At 42.9% G+C, this 17253-nt stretch overlaps 1 protein-coding gene across 2 annotated transcripts in view; it reads right to left on the bottom strand.

Annotated features, from left to right (window-relative positions):
• Positions 1-16699, bottom strand: part of STEAP4 (STEAP4 metalloreductase) — a 34867-nt gene extending 18168 nt beyond the window's left edge. Inside the window, exon 1 of one of the 2 annotated variants that reach the window (XM_075125872.1) lies at positions 16301-16699. In XM_075125872.1, the coding sequence (XP_074981973.1) occupies positions 16301-16424 (124 nt within the window). In that variant the 5' untranslated portion in view covers positions 16425-16699. The remainder of the gene's footprint in view (positions 1-16300) is intronic. The other variant, XM_048838081.2, reaches the window with a different exon arrangement.
• Between the last annotated feature and the right edge of the window lie 554 nt (positions 16700-17253).

Below are 17253 nucleotides of genomic sequence, written 5' to 3'. Positions count from 1 at the left end.
ATAGTATAAGCATCCTGATTGGTTAATAACTTAGACTGGCTAATAATGAAATCACACAATATTTTAATATCACGTGCTGCCAAGAGCCGCAGCAGACACATTAAAGGGCCACTTGTGGCTCACGAGTCTCAGTCTGAGTATCACTGTTCTACAGTCTACGTTTGATGCAAAATCATTGGATACATTTTAAAGTGATTCTCATGCTGTTAGCCAGGGCCTGATCCTCTGAGATGCTCAGTGTCTTCTGAAAGGTGGAAGCTTGTGTACTACCTACTATTTTAAAATAGTCAGCATTTCATGTCTGTTAATATTCATTTAGCAAGAAGAACACTAATATAATGAACTTGTCTCCCAATCACTGCTCTGGGAGTTGAGGAGGGAGTTCAAAACTTTGCAGGATTGTGCCCTGTATTGGGAAGCTTCACACTCTCTTATAACTATTTGTCGTATTTGTACAATGAATGTGAAGATGTAATTCACTTGTTCTAAAAACACTCCTCTTATGTTTACATGGGCTGGTGCTTTTACAGGTGTTAGAGGAATCTAATCTTTTGTTTCCTGGAATCTAGACACACATATATCCCCCTATTCCAATTCAGTCATTCAGTAACTTGTCTGCTCACCCCTCCTCTGAGAAACTTCAGAGGAAAATAATTTGTAAAACACCAGGGAAAGTAATTTAATGTGAAATATCCCTTGGTGTCTTTCCTTAAAATGTTTTGGGAAGGGGAAAAAAAGAGAACGAAGTTAAAGTTTCAAAATAATTGTTCAGAAAATTTCAATTACTCTCCACAGCTCCCCCAAAACCAAACAAACTAGAAAATGAAAAGTAAGTGTGTGTGTGGCACAGGGAAGGTGTTCAGTTTGTTTTTTTCCTTTTCACCCTTTGTCTCCTGCACTTCCCTTTTTCAGTGGCCAAAGGGAATGAAGGGAGAGAGGGATAGTGTGAAGTGAAAGTGTGAAGAATCTCCCCAAAAATTGAAAATAGAATTTTTCCAAACAAAATCTTTTAAATTTTTTAAAAAAATCTTTCTAAACCTGCAGAATGCAGGTGACTTCAATTTTTTATTTTTTTTCACTAAAAATGGTTTTCCATTTTCATCCTGTTCTAAAACTGAATCAGTTTGATTTAAACAATATTAATCAGATTCATGTAAGACAGTGAACGGAACCTATGATGTTATACAGTCCAATTCTCTACCAATATAGGATTGTTTCCAGCATTTGAGACAGATTTTCTAATGTAGTCTGCTTCTGGTGCAAAAGGAGTGGAAACTTCCAAGTCCCTAGTACAGAGAATCAGGGAGCCACCGCCAGTTCCCTGACATCCACAGCAGCAAATGGAATCTTTACGCATGTCTAATTCTCAGTGTTCCAAAGGAAAAGGCTGCCATCACTTTCTTGGGGAGACCAAGAACAGATGTTGTGAGAAGAAGTGATTGTAAGCCACTGCCTTTCCCTCACCCAGCGATAGCTAAAAACAAGTGGACCTGAGTCCTGTTACAGGAGAGGAAGGGGGAAAAATACAGTTGATTCCTCTTCAGGTTCTTATGGATCTTTAGCCTCTGTTTGTGAGCCTTTCTTGGAGAATTTGCCTTTTGTAATGAAACTCCAAACCATGGTGACTTTGCATGATTTTTGGATTTGGGTTTGTAAATTTTATTTAGAGAGCCACTATATTTCTGTTCAGCCAGTAGATGGCAACATAACATAGCTTTGTTCTGTGATGTTAGTCTGGTGATGTGATGACAGTACATAATGCTTGGGAGCAAACATACAAGAATTATTTTTAGTTTTTTATTTAGGTGTTCAGATACTATAGGATGAATGCCAAATAAATGTTTATCAATACACGACATCTGGCTTTTCTACCGTAATATTTTCTTTCTTTTTTTGGTAAAGATTGACTTCTTTGGAAAAGAATCCTTATATAAGTTCTTTAATGATTTGCTTATCTGCTTTTTGCTCTGCAGTGTTGTTGTTGGTTGCTTCCTAATATAGAGTCCTAGCCAACTGAAGATCTGGTCTGTGCATCCACACCCTTTCCGAAAACCAGCTTGCTCTTTTCTTACAACTACAATATCCACCTGCTGAAGTGAAGAAACAGATTGACAGAGCCAGAAGAGTACCCAGAAGTCACCTACTACAGGACAGGCCCAACAAAGAAAATAACAGAATGCCACTAGCCACCACATTCAGCCCCCAACTAAAACCTCTCCAACGCATCATCAAGGATCTACAACCTATCCTGAAGGATGATCCATTACTCTCACAGATCTTGGGAGATATTCCAGTCCTTGCTTACAGACAGTCCCCCAACCTGAAGCAAATACTCAGCAGCAACCACACAACAGAACCACTAATCCAGGAAACTATCCTTGCAACAAAGCCCATTGCAACTGTGTCCACATATCTATTCAGGGGACACCATCATAGGGCCTAATCACATCAGCCACACTATCAGAGGCTCGTTCACCTGCACATCTACCAATGTGATATATGCCATCATGTGCCAGCAATGCCCGTCTGCCATGTACATTGGTCAAACTGGACAGTCTCTATGTAAAAGAATAAATGGACACAAATCAGACGTCACGAATTATAACATTCAAAAACCAGTTGGAGAACACTTCAATCTCTCTGGTCACTCGATTACAGACCAAAAAGTTGCAATTCTTCAACAAAAAAACTTCAAAAACAGACTCCAACGAGAGACTACTGAATTGGAATTAATTTGCAAACTGGATACAATTAATTTAGGCTTGAATAGAGACTGGGAGTGGATGGGTCATTACACAAAGTAAAACTATTTCCCCATGTTTATTCCACCCCCCACCGTTCCTCAGACGTTCCTGTCAACTGCTGGAAATGGCCCACTTTGATTATCACTACAAAAGTTCTCCCCCCGCCCCACTCTCCTACTGGTAATATCTCACCTTAAGTGATCACTCTCGTTACAGTGTGTATGGTAACACCCATTTTTTCATGTTCTCTATGTATATAAATCTCCCCACTGTATTTTCCACTGAATGCATCCGATGAAGTGAAGTGTACCTCACGAAAGCTTATGCTCAAATACATTTGTTAGTCTCTAAGGTGCCACAAGTACTCCTTTTCTTTTTTCTGAGAACATTATTAACTGCCTCTGATATATGCTGGGACTATGATCTTACATAATACTTTGCTTGGCACAGATAAAAGTGTGATACCATGCCAGTTATTACAATCATTGAGTTCCTTTCTTCCTTCTTTCTTTCACTATAACCCCTTTGGTCCTCTCATCTGGCACTTTTTCCCTTTCATAGACTGATGTAAATAGAGGGGCCAGGATAGATGCTGCTAATTTAGGATTTATCTTGAACAATTCTGCATTCAAGTTATCCTTGCCAGGAGCTTTCCCATTTTTTAAGCATTTGATGGCTTGAATGATCTCTTCCTTAGTTGCAGTGTCTGTGTTGATATCAAGATCTTCTTCTGCCTCCTGGATGTTTGCTTCCTCTTTAGGTGGCTCCCTGTTCAACAATTCTTTGAAATGGCTCTGTCCAGTGCATTTCTTGTTCTTTTTCGGTTGTTAGTAGGTGTCCTTGTTTGTTCCTGATGAGATTGTTTGTTGGTGTCTGCCGTTTACCACCGATAAGCCGCGTTATTTTATAGACGGTTCCTTGTTCACCGCAAGCAGCTGCATCCTCTGTTTGTGTTGCTAGATTATCAATTTAATGCAGTTTGTCCGCTCTCACAAGGCGTTTGACCTCCCGGTGTGCCTTGCTATACTGCTCATGGTATTTGGCCTTTAGCTTCTGGGATTTTGTGTCTAAAACTTTTTTCTTCAGGGCTCGTCTGGTTTCTGTGGCGTTCTATGTGCTGAGTGTAATTCACTCCTTCCTTCTCGCCTGCCTGTAGCCTAAACAGGCTTCATTGCTCTGTTTATAAATTACTGTTACTTTGTCCCACTTCTTGTTGATCTCCTCATCTGCATTTCCCTCCTCTTCATCAAGGTCTGCAAGTGCTTGAAACCTGTTCTTTAACTGCAGAACAGAGGCCTTCAGTATTTCAAGGGACTTTAGCTTATTAATATCATAACATCTATGTCCCTTGTTTGGTGGACTCACACTTCTCAGTTTTAGCTTGATGGAGGCTGTCACAAGGTGGTGGTCGCTGCCAACATCTGCACCCCTTCTCACTTTCACATCTGTCAGTGAGTGTCGCCATTTGCCATTGATCATGATATGGTCAATCTGGTTCTTATCTCTGCCAATTGGAGAACACCATGTCAGCTTGTGAATTTCACAATGTTCAAATAGGGTTCCACCGATTACTAGGTCATTCATATTACAGAAATCAACAACCCTTTCTCTGTTTTCATTCACAGTGCCACACCCATGTCTTCCCATTGCTCTGTCGTTGTTTGTGTTGTCCTTACCGACCTTGGCATTCAGGTCTCCCATGGTGATAGTTAGGTCATTGCGTGGTACTCTCTCTAACTCCGCCTGTAGTGTAAGGTAGAATTTGTCCTTTACGTCTTCATCACTGTCATTTGTTGGAGCATAACACTGAATCAGGGTGATATTATTATGTTTCTCTTTCAGTCTGGCTCTCATAATTCTGCTGCTGATGGATTTCCATGCAAGCAGGGAATACTCCACTTCCTTCTTCAAAAGGATGGCAACACCCTCATGATGTTGTCCATCATCCCGTCCAGAAAACAGCACAGTTTCTCCCGAGGCTGCTGTTAATCTTCCTGATCCCATCCATCTGCTCTCGCTGACACCCAGGATGTGTAAGCTGTAGCATCTCATCTCTGCTCTGACCTGAGCTAGCTTTCCTGCTTCGTACATTGTCTGTATGTTCCAAAAACCAAGTTTCGTTTTTCTCTTGGTGTTGAGCACTTCAGTCTTCATGCCAGTGGCTTCCTTTTGGCTTTCACCACTGGCAGTCATACAGGTCATTGACTCCCGAAAGCCATCACATACATTAATGGTTAATTTCTCTGTTGCTGTTTCCGTAACATATTTTGTTTTTTACGGGACAGGGTTGTTAGCCCTATGCCTGACCCCCAATCTGGAGAACAACGGTGTCTGTTTTGTCTGGCCCCTCGCCCACAGACCAATCCGGCATGGTTGAACCTACCAGGAGCAAAAAGCCCCCGCCGACACAGACTCTGGGGATCATTAGAGCACGCAAGTTGTCCTGCCATGACAAGGCACGGACACCAGAGGACAGATGCTCCTGCTGACGTAACTGCCCCATTACACTGACTTAACACCACCTCTGTGGGCGGCGTAGACTCAGTGTCAATGTAGTTAGGTCAACACAGTGTCACTGTGAGCGCTGTATTACTTATGCTTACTATTACTGGTCTCCAGTAGCTGTCCCACAATGCCCCATACTGATCGCTCTGGTCACCATTGTGAACTCCTCTGCCCAGGGGTCAGCTGCCCGTCCCCTTTAAAGCCCCATGAATTTTTGAAATTCCTTTTCCTGGTTTTCTGGTGAGGTGAGCACACCTAGCCGCTCTCCATTGTTGAGTGTAACTGCCTAGCTGACCATGCTGGCGGCATGCTGCAGATACACTTCCGCCTAAAGTACACAAGAGGTATTGGATCTCCTGGGCCTGTGGGGAGAAGAGGCTGTGCAGGAACAGCTCTGATCCAGCCGTAGAAATATGGACCTCTATGAGCAGATTGCTCGGGGGATGTGGGAGAAGGGCTACAACGGGAACAGGCAACAGTGCCATGTGAAAGCCAAGGAGCTGCGACAGGCATACCAGAAGGCAAGGCAGGTCAACAATCAATCTAGTGTGGAGTTGGATACCTGCTGCTTTTACAAAAAGCTGCATGCCAGCCATCCTTGGTGGAGACACCCATCCCCAAGAGCGCCATGGATACTTCGGAGGAGCCCAAGTCACAGACCCCCACCGTGAACAGTGAGGGGGAGGAGGTGGACAAGGAAGGAGGAGTGTGGGGGATGGGTGACCAGTGGATGAGCTGCACCCTACGTCATTTTGTAGTGTAGACATGGCCTGAGGTTTGTCAGGGTAAATTTACAGAAAGTCATAGAGGAGACATGATAAAAATGTCATATCAAACCTGCTTTCTAGATTCACCTTTGTGAACCAAATCTACCCCTTCAAATTTAAAAAGGGTTGTTTATAGTTACCTAACAGCACGGGGAAAAACTCCTGACACCTTGGAACTAAGTACTCTCACTGACCGGCCAGTAATTTAGTCCATTGTGTTGCTCCTGTGTTGACCCTCAGCTGCTGATCTCTATTAGCTTCACATGGAGTCCAGTGTTTAACTCGTGCTGTCAGTCAGATTGGTTCATCAACTGTCCCATCATTCACATCGACCTACGTAAATTTCACCCCCCAACATATGTGAGGACTGTAGCCTTCCTTGCAAATCAACACCTTCACTCTGCCTCTCCTGAATGGTTCTAGCGGTTATTTCATTCAGCGTAGCTCTGGAAGAGAACAGTCTGCAGGTCCAGGGAGAGCAGGGGCTCTGATTATGCCTGGCCTCTGTGCGGAGGCACATCTGTGTAGTGTCTGGGCACAGTTAGACTCTGTCTCTTCTGCATAAACAAGTACACATTTTTGTTGAGGAATTCACCTGTCTTGGTTGGCAGTCTTTCCCCCCTCCATGCCCTACAGAGTCAGACAAAATGCCCTTGCTCTAGAAGTAAATCCTGCCTCATCACTTCCGGTACAGATTCCTGCATATGCTCACAAGCAGAAGTAATCCCTGACTGCTCCTTGTAATGAGATGCTTGGTTTGTGTTGGAATGTCTGAGGCCTGAATAATTTTATCAAAGGGAAAAAGATAGCCATGGATATGCAAGTTAGACAAACTGTCTGACCAAATGCACTTAAACTAAATTCTATACCAGCAACTTGATAAAGAGACTGAGTAATTTTATATGACATGTATATTGAATAGTACTGTCATTTTGAATGTATTTTTCTTTAAGTATTTTGCCGTGTGTGTTTTAATCAACTACCTTCATGCATTTTGGAGAACAATGGAATAATGTGGTTTAAAAAGCAACCTAAAATATATATGCAATACCCACAGCTAGTTTCATTTATGTAAAAAAAAATCATTTTACTATTTTGAAATATATATGACTTTGTCACAAATAAAAATACAATATGCTCAGTTTTTTATTAGTGCACAATTGTAAAAACAGTTCCTGCCCTCCTCATTTATATATTATATAATCTGTCTTCTAATTCATGTACAACTGGGAGACTTATATGTGACTAAACTGGATTATTATGCTATGAATTACATTGTTTCTCATATAAAACCCACACAGAAGAGAACAAAACAATGTGAGGGATCAAAGGCTTAAAAACATATTATAACCAATTATTGGCCAATTTACTTTTACGTAAATGAGGTCCTTTCCTGGGCAGTTACTCTCAGAAAAAGGTCCAGAGCTCTGAGTTTGACAAAGCTGATCAAAAGAATTGTTGGAGATGATAAATCCTACTACAGACAACACACCGGTATTCTGTTTCCCACATCTGCTTTTTATTAGGAGAACACTAAAGCTGTCTGGAGATTCTTCAAATATATGAAGTATAGGCCTTAATAGGTGTGCTTAATGTTGTCTAAATCATAACACAGTACTGAGAAAGCTGCAAATCTCACTGCCTCAGACTGTTCCCATAAATACACAAGACCCAGCTAAAAGCCAAGTTATTTCCTCTGCACTTTCAGAGTTGTCAAACTGTTCAGAGTCTTAAAAGTATCAAGCACTAATTTAATTCCGTGAGCTGCACACAGAATAGAAAATGATTCCGCCAGAAGTCTGAGGCCTAGTTAAAGCACAGGACTGAGAGTTGGGAGATCTATTACAACTAGACCAATGGCTTGCTCTGGGATCTTGGCTAAGTCACCTAAACCCACATTTTCAAATCCCCTGTGCACCAGATAACAATTCTTCTGGGAGTTCCTGCTTGCTCCCTCAATGTGGGGCTATGCCAATAGGGCAACCTGTGCTTAATATTCAGTAATATTATAATTATGGGTATCCTAAAAGTGCCTTAGGTGTACATATAGCTCTATATATGTATATAATATTCTCTACTTGTCAAAAGACAGGTTAGTGAGAGCAAGTGAGCAACGTGTTTGAATTATGATCCTCGTATATTATTTTGGTCTCTACAGAGACTTGAACTATGAGCTGGTAGAATATTTGGAAAGTCCATCAGTAGGACACTGCTAGACATATCCATGAACTAGCTAGCTGGCTGTGCTCTTGCATCCAGATAACTACTCACACAGCTGGTTCAAAACCAGTCACTTTGAACAATACACAGAAAACAACCCATTCAGCTATGGAAACATACTATGGGCTTGATTCTCTTCGCACCTACACGAGGATAACTGTTGACTTCAGTGGAGTTACTCTTGCTTCTGTGCTGGTGCAATTGAGAGGAAAATCAGGCCCATTCCGCTTTGCTATCTACTGCTTCTGGAATGCAGATGAATAGACTACATTAAACTGCAGGCTACCTACTGTTGTGGAAAGGCTTCAGTGGGGTTTCTTGGCTCTCCATCACAAAATATAAAGTTGCAGGGTGGGAGAAAGAGGGAGAACAAGTTGGAATTATTAAAAGAGAAATAGCTCAAGCAAGAGTTTTGCCTGCCAAAACAAACAGAACACGTGATCAGGATCAAAGACACATTGGATATGGTCCAGAACTGATTTTACAGTACATTCATTTTATCTGCATTCTTGCTTGCACAATGCTGTGGACTGCCATATTTTGATAAAATACTATTTTTAAGAAAGAAATAATCCTTTCTTTCCCTCTTGCTTATTTTCTATGTCCTTGACAGAATCTTGAAGAACTCATCCAGTTTCTCTCTCATTAGAGCCTGCATCACAGTCACGTTGCACCCACAAAACATGTGCTTAGATTCAGGGTACTTTGGATTCAAGGTAAATTGAGGGGCAAAGACCCAGTTCTGCTGTAACTTTTGTAAGAAGTGATCACTACATTGAAAATATTACCAAGGCTGTTCTGAAACTGATCATTCCTCTTTCCAGAGTTTTAAGGAAGGACTGGTTCTAGCACTTACATGTAAATCTGGCCAGATTAATAACAAAGTAAACTTGAAATGTTGTCACCCAATATAATATTTGAACTGAGGTCTGCGGCACCATCTAGCCACCTCCTGCTAACCAAGACAACTGAGATCCTCTGGGCTGTCCCTGTTTTCCATCCATTTGAAGGTTCTGTTTTGAATGGACTAAGGCAGCACCTTCTCAATTCAGCATTCCCTTCTATGATCCCCTTTCCCTGTTTATGTCCACCAGAGTCCTTCTGTAGTTTTCAAAGCTTGATATGAAGCCTCCGTATGCAGCTCTGTTCAGCTTTGCCCATTTTGGCCTCCCTTTATCACCTTTTCCTTTCTGGATTTCCTTTTCTGCTGTTTGTCAGATTGGCTCGTTTTTCTCTTTTTCTAACCCTCCCGAGCTGCTGGCTTACATTCTTTCTAACTTATTGTTGCAACTGGTGTACAGTGTCCCAAATTCCTCGTGATGGGTGGCACTCCTGAGTAAGTACAAGTTATACCTGTGATACTTGCAAACAGAAGAGTTGGGGAAATAACTGCCAATGAAGAAAAGCCCCAAGCAGTGGCTAGCAGTCAGCCTTGCAAGTAGTTGCTGAAAAGCTTGCGTGAACAAATGCTGCTATAACTATGAAATCAAAAAGTGATAAGATGTTTTATATATCCCCTGGCCTTGCAGCAATTTTATGTGTCCACATAGTAACATCATTCTTGACAATCCATTTTGGTATGTACACACACAGCTTACCTAACAACCGTGATTGTATCAGTGCATTTTGGGACACCTTGTAAACCATGTTTTCCAGGTAGTATAGCTGAAAGCAGGGATTTTGGAATCATTTGCAAATGTGAGGCACCCCACAAAGGGACAAAGTGAGGAAGACAGTTTGAACCGGCTGCAATACTTCTGGCTTATTATCCCTGCTGGGGAGAATCATTAGAGAATGCACTGGTCCAAAAGACCTGACTAAAGATCTGTCAACAGATGTTGCAATCAGATCATACTATAAGAGTCATTTCTTGTAAAATTCCCCGGACAGTGCAGACTGTAACTTTTTGGTATTTCTTAACGTAATGCATATTTACAACACCTTTTAACCTAATGTAGGCAGTGCCCATAAAGGAATTATGTAATAATTCTTGATTGCAGAATATGAACATAAATTTAATGCTAATTTTAAGGAATGTGGAATATGTTGTTACAGAAATGAAATGTTTAACAAACTAACCTGTAAAGATTTCTGCTACCAGTGTGATAGTATGATTGTACTCCCTGGATGTGTCTGAAGAGCTCATAGTGTCAGCGCAAAGGTGGCTAGTGTAAGCCATTTTTACCTTCCCTGAGTTCCTGGGTGTCAGGCCACAGCTAGTCTGTTTACCTGCTAGCTTAATCCCCAGGCAATTTAAGAGCACAGTCACCTGACTGGTTAAACAGCACAACTGGCTCAGGGGATCAGCAGATATGTTCTTAAAACCAGCAGCAGGGCACTGGTTGCTCAAAGCATTTGCCTGTGGATGCGTTAATTTCTGCTCCTGCCTTTTCCCAGTCCTGCTCCTGTGTTCCCTGATTCCAGGAAACCCGGTTCTGACCTTTGCCTTGGATTTCTGTCTCTGACTCTACCTTGACCCTTGGCTTTGGCATCTGGTTTCTGACTCTGGTGCTGACCCTTGCTTCTGTTTCCCTGCTCTGGATGTCTGCTCCAATCATTAAGCACAAGTCCGGCTCTGACAACTAGGCAGGACTGCCCATATCCAGGTTTCTAACACTGTGTACTGGTCTGGTCATCTGAAGACTGCTCTAAATTATGGCAGTTGCCAATGGCTCTGAGGGGTCAATGCTGCAGGGAAATCTTGGTCACACTCATTTCCCAGCCCTTTATATTTCTACGCAGGCTCAATGCCCTTTGGCTTCTCCTTCAGTTACTGACCGTGCTGGTTTTCAGACTACTTTGCACTGGAGGCACAACACAAAGTGGAGTGGATAATCTGGGCCTCTTAATCTGTATGTCTAAAATTGCAGAACTCCTGAATTACTTTGGAATTTAGGAAGTGGCAGGGTTAAATCAATTCTTATTTGAAATTCTTGACATTTTCCCTGAATATATTTTCTAAAACAGAACAGCAACACTTGCAAATATTTTGCATATATAGAAAAACTATTTAAAATGTGCAATTTCCAAAAATAGTGTAATATACTCAAGAAGAGAAATGAATAATAATAAATACTTTTAGACCTCTCACAGCCCAAACCATGCCATTTATATAAATATGGCAGCAATTATAATACACTGGATCCAATGAGATCACTTGCTAAAAACTGATTGATAAATGGTGTAAACAGTTCCCTATGTATTTTATTACAATCTATCTTCTTCTGTCCATTAGTGATGTCAACACTCTGAACAAGTTCCTTAGAGGTCTGGCTTTATGACACTACACATTAGAGGGGTTGTCTGTTGGACATGCTGGACGGCAAAACAGTTTCAGGCATCACTGGAACTAGGATATTCTGAAGGTGGTGTCTCACAATATAGGAACAAGAAGAGCTGAAGACAGGGCTATTCATACCTGGTTGGTAATTAAGCAGTAACATAATGTTAACAACATGTTTATGACAACAACTCAGTTCTTTACTTCCTCCTGCGTCTCCTTGTTAAAACAGCAGCAGAGGATGACCCAGTTCTGTGTCTAGGTGGACAGTCCCAAAGCAATGTGGCACACTGTTTTCTACCTCCTGGCAGCTGGACTAAGCTCAGTTCTGCTCTGATTTACACCCAATGGATCTCAGTTGACTTCAGGGAAGCTAAACAGTTTGGGCAGAATTTGGGTCAATGCCTTGGAATTGCTCTCAGACCTTGACTGCTCAGATGTTTAGGGGACAATTCTCCTAAAGTACACACAGCAAATCTAAATTCTGATATTCTCTTTTCCCATTAACATTAATGGAAGGTCTGTTCCAGCAGGGACACCAGAATATCAGTCAGTACTTCCATCACTTAAATCTGAAAGGAGAATTTTGCTCTTAAATACCATTGTTAGATACTGTAGTCAGGTCTCTGACACAACAGTGTAAAGCACTACCATTCGAGCTGTTTTATTAAGAAAAATGCCCCAATCAATTGTCATTTTGATTAATAAAATGCAGACTGAGAAGAGTGTTTAGAAAAAGAATAATCTCTTAAAATATGCCATTGTTTAATGTAAAACAAAATTATTCTGATCTAAATTTCCTATCAAAATAACAACCAATTACTTCCTGCAGCACGGCTTGTGGGTTTTTTTCTTCTTAATCTGTTGTGAATCAGAAGGACTGGAGGTATCAGAAAGAAATCTTTTCGTTCTTACTCCTTCCCTGACCAAATAAGGTCAGTCACAAAGGTGTCTGTGCACATAAACCAAGGCTTTCCAGCCACCCTGTCATTCTCTAATATCATTCATTGTTTCTTCATTACAACTGTACCTATAGCCCCTAAAGCCCCCTGTTAGCGAGGTTTAAACTAACTTCAACCTTCTAAGACCAAAAGCATCACCTCTGCCACAATCTCACACATTTCAGGTGGAAAGAAATAAGTGGAATTAAACCAGGGATGAGCCTGACTCAGAGACCACGAGTTACTTAAATTAGATAATAGAAACTACGGTGGCTTCCCTCTGAAGACTGCTGCCACCCAATAATGGTGCTAAGGCAATAGAGATTTATAGAAACACCACGTTTCCTTTTTCCATGCACTTTAGAACATGATACATAAGACATAATGCTGATTTGGGTTTGTTCTGCTCTTAGCATTTTGGTGGCAGCTCGAAGCCCTGCAGGAGTTCTGGAGGTACAGTGCTCTGAAAGTTAGGTCTCCTCTCCATAGTAACATGATGAATGACTAGCCAACCTCATGGAGTGATATCAGGTGCAATACCCTTATTATTCCAATTCACCCTCATTTGCAATGCAAAGTAAAAAACAGTACTGTGTGAATGGGAATTTTGTGTGTAAAATGACTGAAGGTTCAGACACTTTATTATGGCAGGTGTGGATAAATGGATAGTGAGTCTCCCATGCAGGAATTGATCTTAAGCTGTTCCTTACATGCCCTCTACCACAAAACAGATTTTCAAGCCTAGCTACAACTGGGGTGCGTGTGTGTGTGTGATTTAAAATCCAGTGTTATAGTTAATTTTCAGATGGATTTTGTTGCATAAAGACCCCTGGCCTCACTTGAGAGCAGGATTTTTCTGTGTGTTTAGTGAATACAGCCTGAAATTTTTTGGCTGAAACTTTTCCTGTTGAAAAATGAGGTTTCATTGAAAACAATGTGTTTCTGTAGGAAAATAACACTTTTGATTTTTTTTCTTCTATTTTTGATGGGGAAATTTTGAAATGACATTTCAAATTGAAATTTTGTTTTAGTTTTGAAAGATGAAAAGAATTTAAAAGTTTTGCCCCCCCATCTCCATTGCCCCTCCTTTTTAGTGACTGAGTACAATAATACAAATAATGTCTAAGGCTGCCCTTTGTAGCGGGATGGTCACCCTGCTCTGGCCCTGAAGGGGGCCCTGGAGAGGGCTGCAGCTGGGAAAAGCTGAGTGAGTAGCTGACCACAGCTGTGGCCAGCTCAGTCAGGGCCCAGCTGGCCCTTATAAGAGGGCTGCGGGCTAGGAGCTGAAGGAGTCTCATTCTAACCCTGAAGTAGGAAGGACGAGCTGCCTAGGAACAAGGTACCTAGCGCAGCGTCTCTTTAGCTCTGGAGAGAGAAGGAGCTGGCTGCTTGGGAGAGAAGGGTACCTGAGGCAGAGCAGTGCTGGGGAATAGGGCAAGGGAGCTGGGGAGCTCCGGGTAAACCCCCAGGCTGCTGGCCTTGTTAAAGGCCTAAAAAGGTACTGGGGCTGCAGAGGGGCAGCCCGGGGATAGGCAAAGGCAGCAGGTCCTAACCCCTTGCCAACGATGAGTGGCCATTACACTGCAGTCTGCCCCAGTGAGCAGGGGTTAGATGATGACTGACTGAGGCAAGGTGGGTTTAGAGGGTTGGGGGTTCTCCAGGGCGGGAAGACCCAGAGTGTGGGGGTACTGCTGGGGCAGCACTCCAGGATAAAGGTCACTGGGGTCTGTGATGGACACGGGGGCTAGTGGCAAGCGAGACACTGGCCTACAGAGGGTGCTCTGGGCTGGAAGAGCTAATTCTCAGGATGACCAGCAGGAGGTGCTGCACGGGTGAGTTGTCACATCACTACACCCTCCCATATGTTTTCATTTTTCCCCTTTTCCTTCTTTCCTCCCCCCCCCACCTAACTTTTCAGAGCTTCTCCAACTTGGTAACTTTTGCAAAGTTTGAATTTCACTTTTCTGTTTGACAGTTGGTAACTTTTTTTCCAAAGTTGGAGAAGTTTTGAAAAGTTAGAGTGGAAAAAGGGAGTGTGGGTGGGAGCAGGGTAGGATGGTTCCTGGACATTGTTTGTTTTTTATTGCATTCAGTGACAAACAAGAATAAAGGAAGACAAAGTGTGTATGAGGAGGGATACCCTAAAATGGGGGAAAAGCTTGTTTTCAAAAATAAAAATGAAATTAAAACTTGATTTCAAATTGAAATAAATCGTGTCATCCAGAAAATTTCTTGAAAATCAAATGAAAAAATTCACATGAAATGTTTTTTCTATCATTTCTGTTAGTGAGTATGTTTTAGAGCTGCTCTCGCCTTCCATTTTGTCCTAAGACAATCTCAAAATCAACTAAGAAAAGGGATTTGGATAAAAAAAAGAGTAGGCTGAGCATGTACAGATCTACGATATCATCCTTTAAAGTACTCTGTAATGCTCCTGTGTGTCACTAAGTGAGCTACTTTAGCCAACTACGTGTCTTCTGTGTTCTAAGAATGGAAGTAATTGGAACATTCTGTCTGGCCCACTGCTATACAAACATGTTAAGTACTTTTCACCCTGGAAGAAGAAAGTACTAGTAAACTTGATTTCACATAGACTATTGAAATATTTTGGTGCGGTAAGAGTACTTTTTTTTTTTTTAGTTATTACAATTTCATGCAATTCTGAATCATTAGTACCAACAAATCTGGGAACTTTGGAAAAGTCATATCTCAAAAAAATAAATTAACAAATTACAGCCTCAACGGAATGCACTGTTTTATAAAAGAACAAGAATCTGAAAAAAATCTGCTGTACTTTGAGTGACATTTTATATGATTGCACGTTTACAGGGAATATGAAATTTTTCATATATCGAAGATAAGAATAGTTCTGACAGCCTCAAGTGGTCTCTGAATTAACAGTCTGGTACAAGTCATTGTTAAGGAAAAATCCTTTTCCTTCTGCAACAATGGAGACATTTGCATATCAACCTATAAAATATACATTTTAAACATTAATACATTATTGGAACACTGATTTCTGAGCATAGAAACGATGAAGTCCATAGCTGAATCTGCACAAGGAAAAAGAAATTTGCAGTATCTAGCTATCCTTTCAACAACTGATGAGTTATAAGTACAGGATCAGGAAAATCAAATACCATGGGAATGTCACCTTACGCTGTAGCTCACGAAAGCTTATGCTCAAATAAATTGGTTAGTCCCTAAGGTGCCACAAGTATTCCTTTTCTTTTTGTGAATACAGACTATCACGGCTGTTACTCTGAAACATGGGAATGTCGTTGCTTTGATTGCTAAAATCCAAAACAAAATTTCTGGTATTGTAGTTACAAAGAAACTCTGCTTTTTCAGTCTAGTCAGTACTTTTTTAACAAAAGCAGTATTTCTGGGTGCTTTGCTTACTTCCTTTAAATATGATGAATACCTTTAAAAGGCTGAATAAACTTGGGATCAGATTTTGTGTTTTTAAAAAACTATGAACTCTGTAACAGACTGAGCTGATTTCCTGTCCACCATTAATTTTTATCTTACAAAAAAAAGTCCCAACAAATCTCTGGTGCTGCCCCATCCATCACCTCTTTTCGCGAGGAACATTTTTTGTGAAAGGTGATTAACAGAGAAGAAAGAGAAAGGAAGCAAGCCATCCCTATGTATGTCACGGGGGAAAGTCAGGGCAAGCTCATTCGGGACACTGTAGAAGTTTGAGTTCATGGCCCTCTGAGCAGTGCAGACTTGGCAAAAACAAAACTTGCCTCGGCTCAGAGAGAAAGGGCAGGCAGCAATTTGGCGAGCAGTCCCCCGCCGCTGGAGCTGCGGGAGGCGAGGGACACCTGAGAAACTTACTTACCTCCCCCGCCCGCGACTCTCGGTGAGGGATGATGCCTGCGGCAGGCAAACCAGCGCCTCCCCAGCCTGGATCGCGTCGCTGCGGAGCCGCGTCTCGCAGCTTGGAGCGGAGTGGAAGCATTTATCAAGCAGCGGGGATTGGGGGTGGGGGAGGAAGAGATTTTGCAAGTCTGTCCACTGTGCGGTGAGAGTTTCCCGGCAGCGCCCCCGGGAAAGCCCCGCGGCTGTGCAGGGCGAGAGGGGTCATGCTGGCACCGCCACACGCCTGGCGCCCGGCCCGGTCTGGCGGGGCAGCGGGCTGCGGCTGCGGACACAGCGCTGCAGGAGCCCCCAGGGCCTTCCGGCCCCTGCGGCGGGGCTCTGGGCCCAGGCCGGGAGGGGCAGCGCGTTGCTCTGGCTGATCGCGGCCGCCCGCCCGCGCTGGGGCAGGAGAGCGGCCCTGAAACTGGCCTAACTGGTGCCAAGGCGCGGCGGGGCGGGGCTCTGCCTGGGTCCTGAACAGGGCAAGTGACTTGGCGGCTTCAAAACGGCCTGCGCCCTGCCCCTCCCGCCCCAGCGCCAGGCACAGCCCCGGTGGGAACCTGAGCCTTTAAAAGTGGGGGTGGGCCCCCTGAGATGGGGCCTTGCGTCCTCCCCAGACTCAGCGGAGCTACTCGCAGTTCCAGCCCTTCAGTGGCAGGATCTGCAGGTGTCCATGGCCCACCCTGGCTGGAAGGCGGCAACAGTCACCTGTCAAGCCCCTTGCTGGGAAGCCTCACCATGGAGCCAGGAGGGTGCCGGAAGATAACCGCTAGTCGACTGGATTTGAGCAACAGGTTGTTTTCTGGGGGGCTTTAGCCCATAATTTCCCCCATGTAGGGGCCAAGCCTTCCAAATCTTCTCTGTCGCTGCCCCTGTGCTTTCTGGCAAGGCATTATTTCAGAATAGAGGTTTTGTTTTGTGAACATATA

The sequence above is a fragment of the Caretta caretta genome, chromosome 2 (genome assembly GCF_965140235.1).
Source record: "Caretta caretta isolate rCarCar2 chromosome 2, rCarCar1.hap1, whole genome shotgun sequence".
Taxonomy (NCBI): domain Eukaryota; kingdom Metazoa; phylum Chordata; order Testudines; family Cheloniidae; genus Caretta; species Caretta caretta.
Note: the sequence above shows the minus strand (reverse complement) of the source record. Positions and strands in the feature narration are given on the sequence as shown.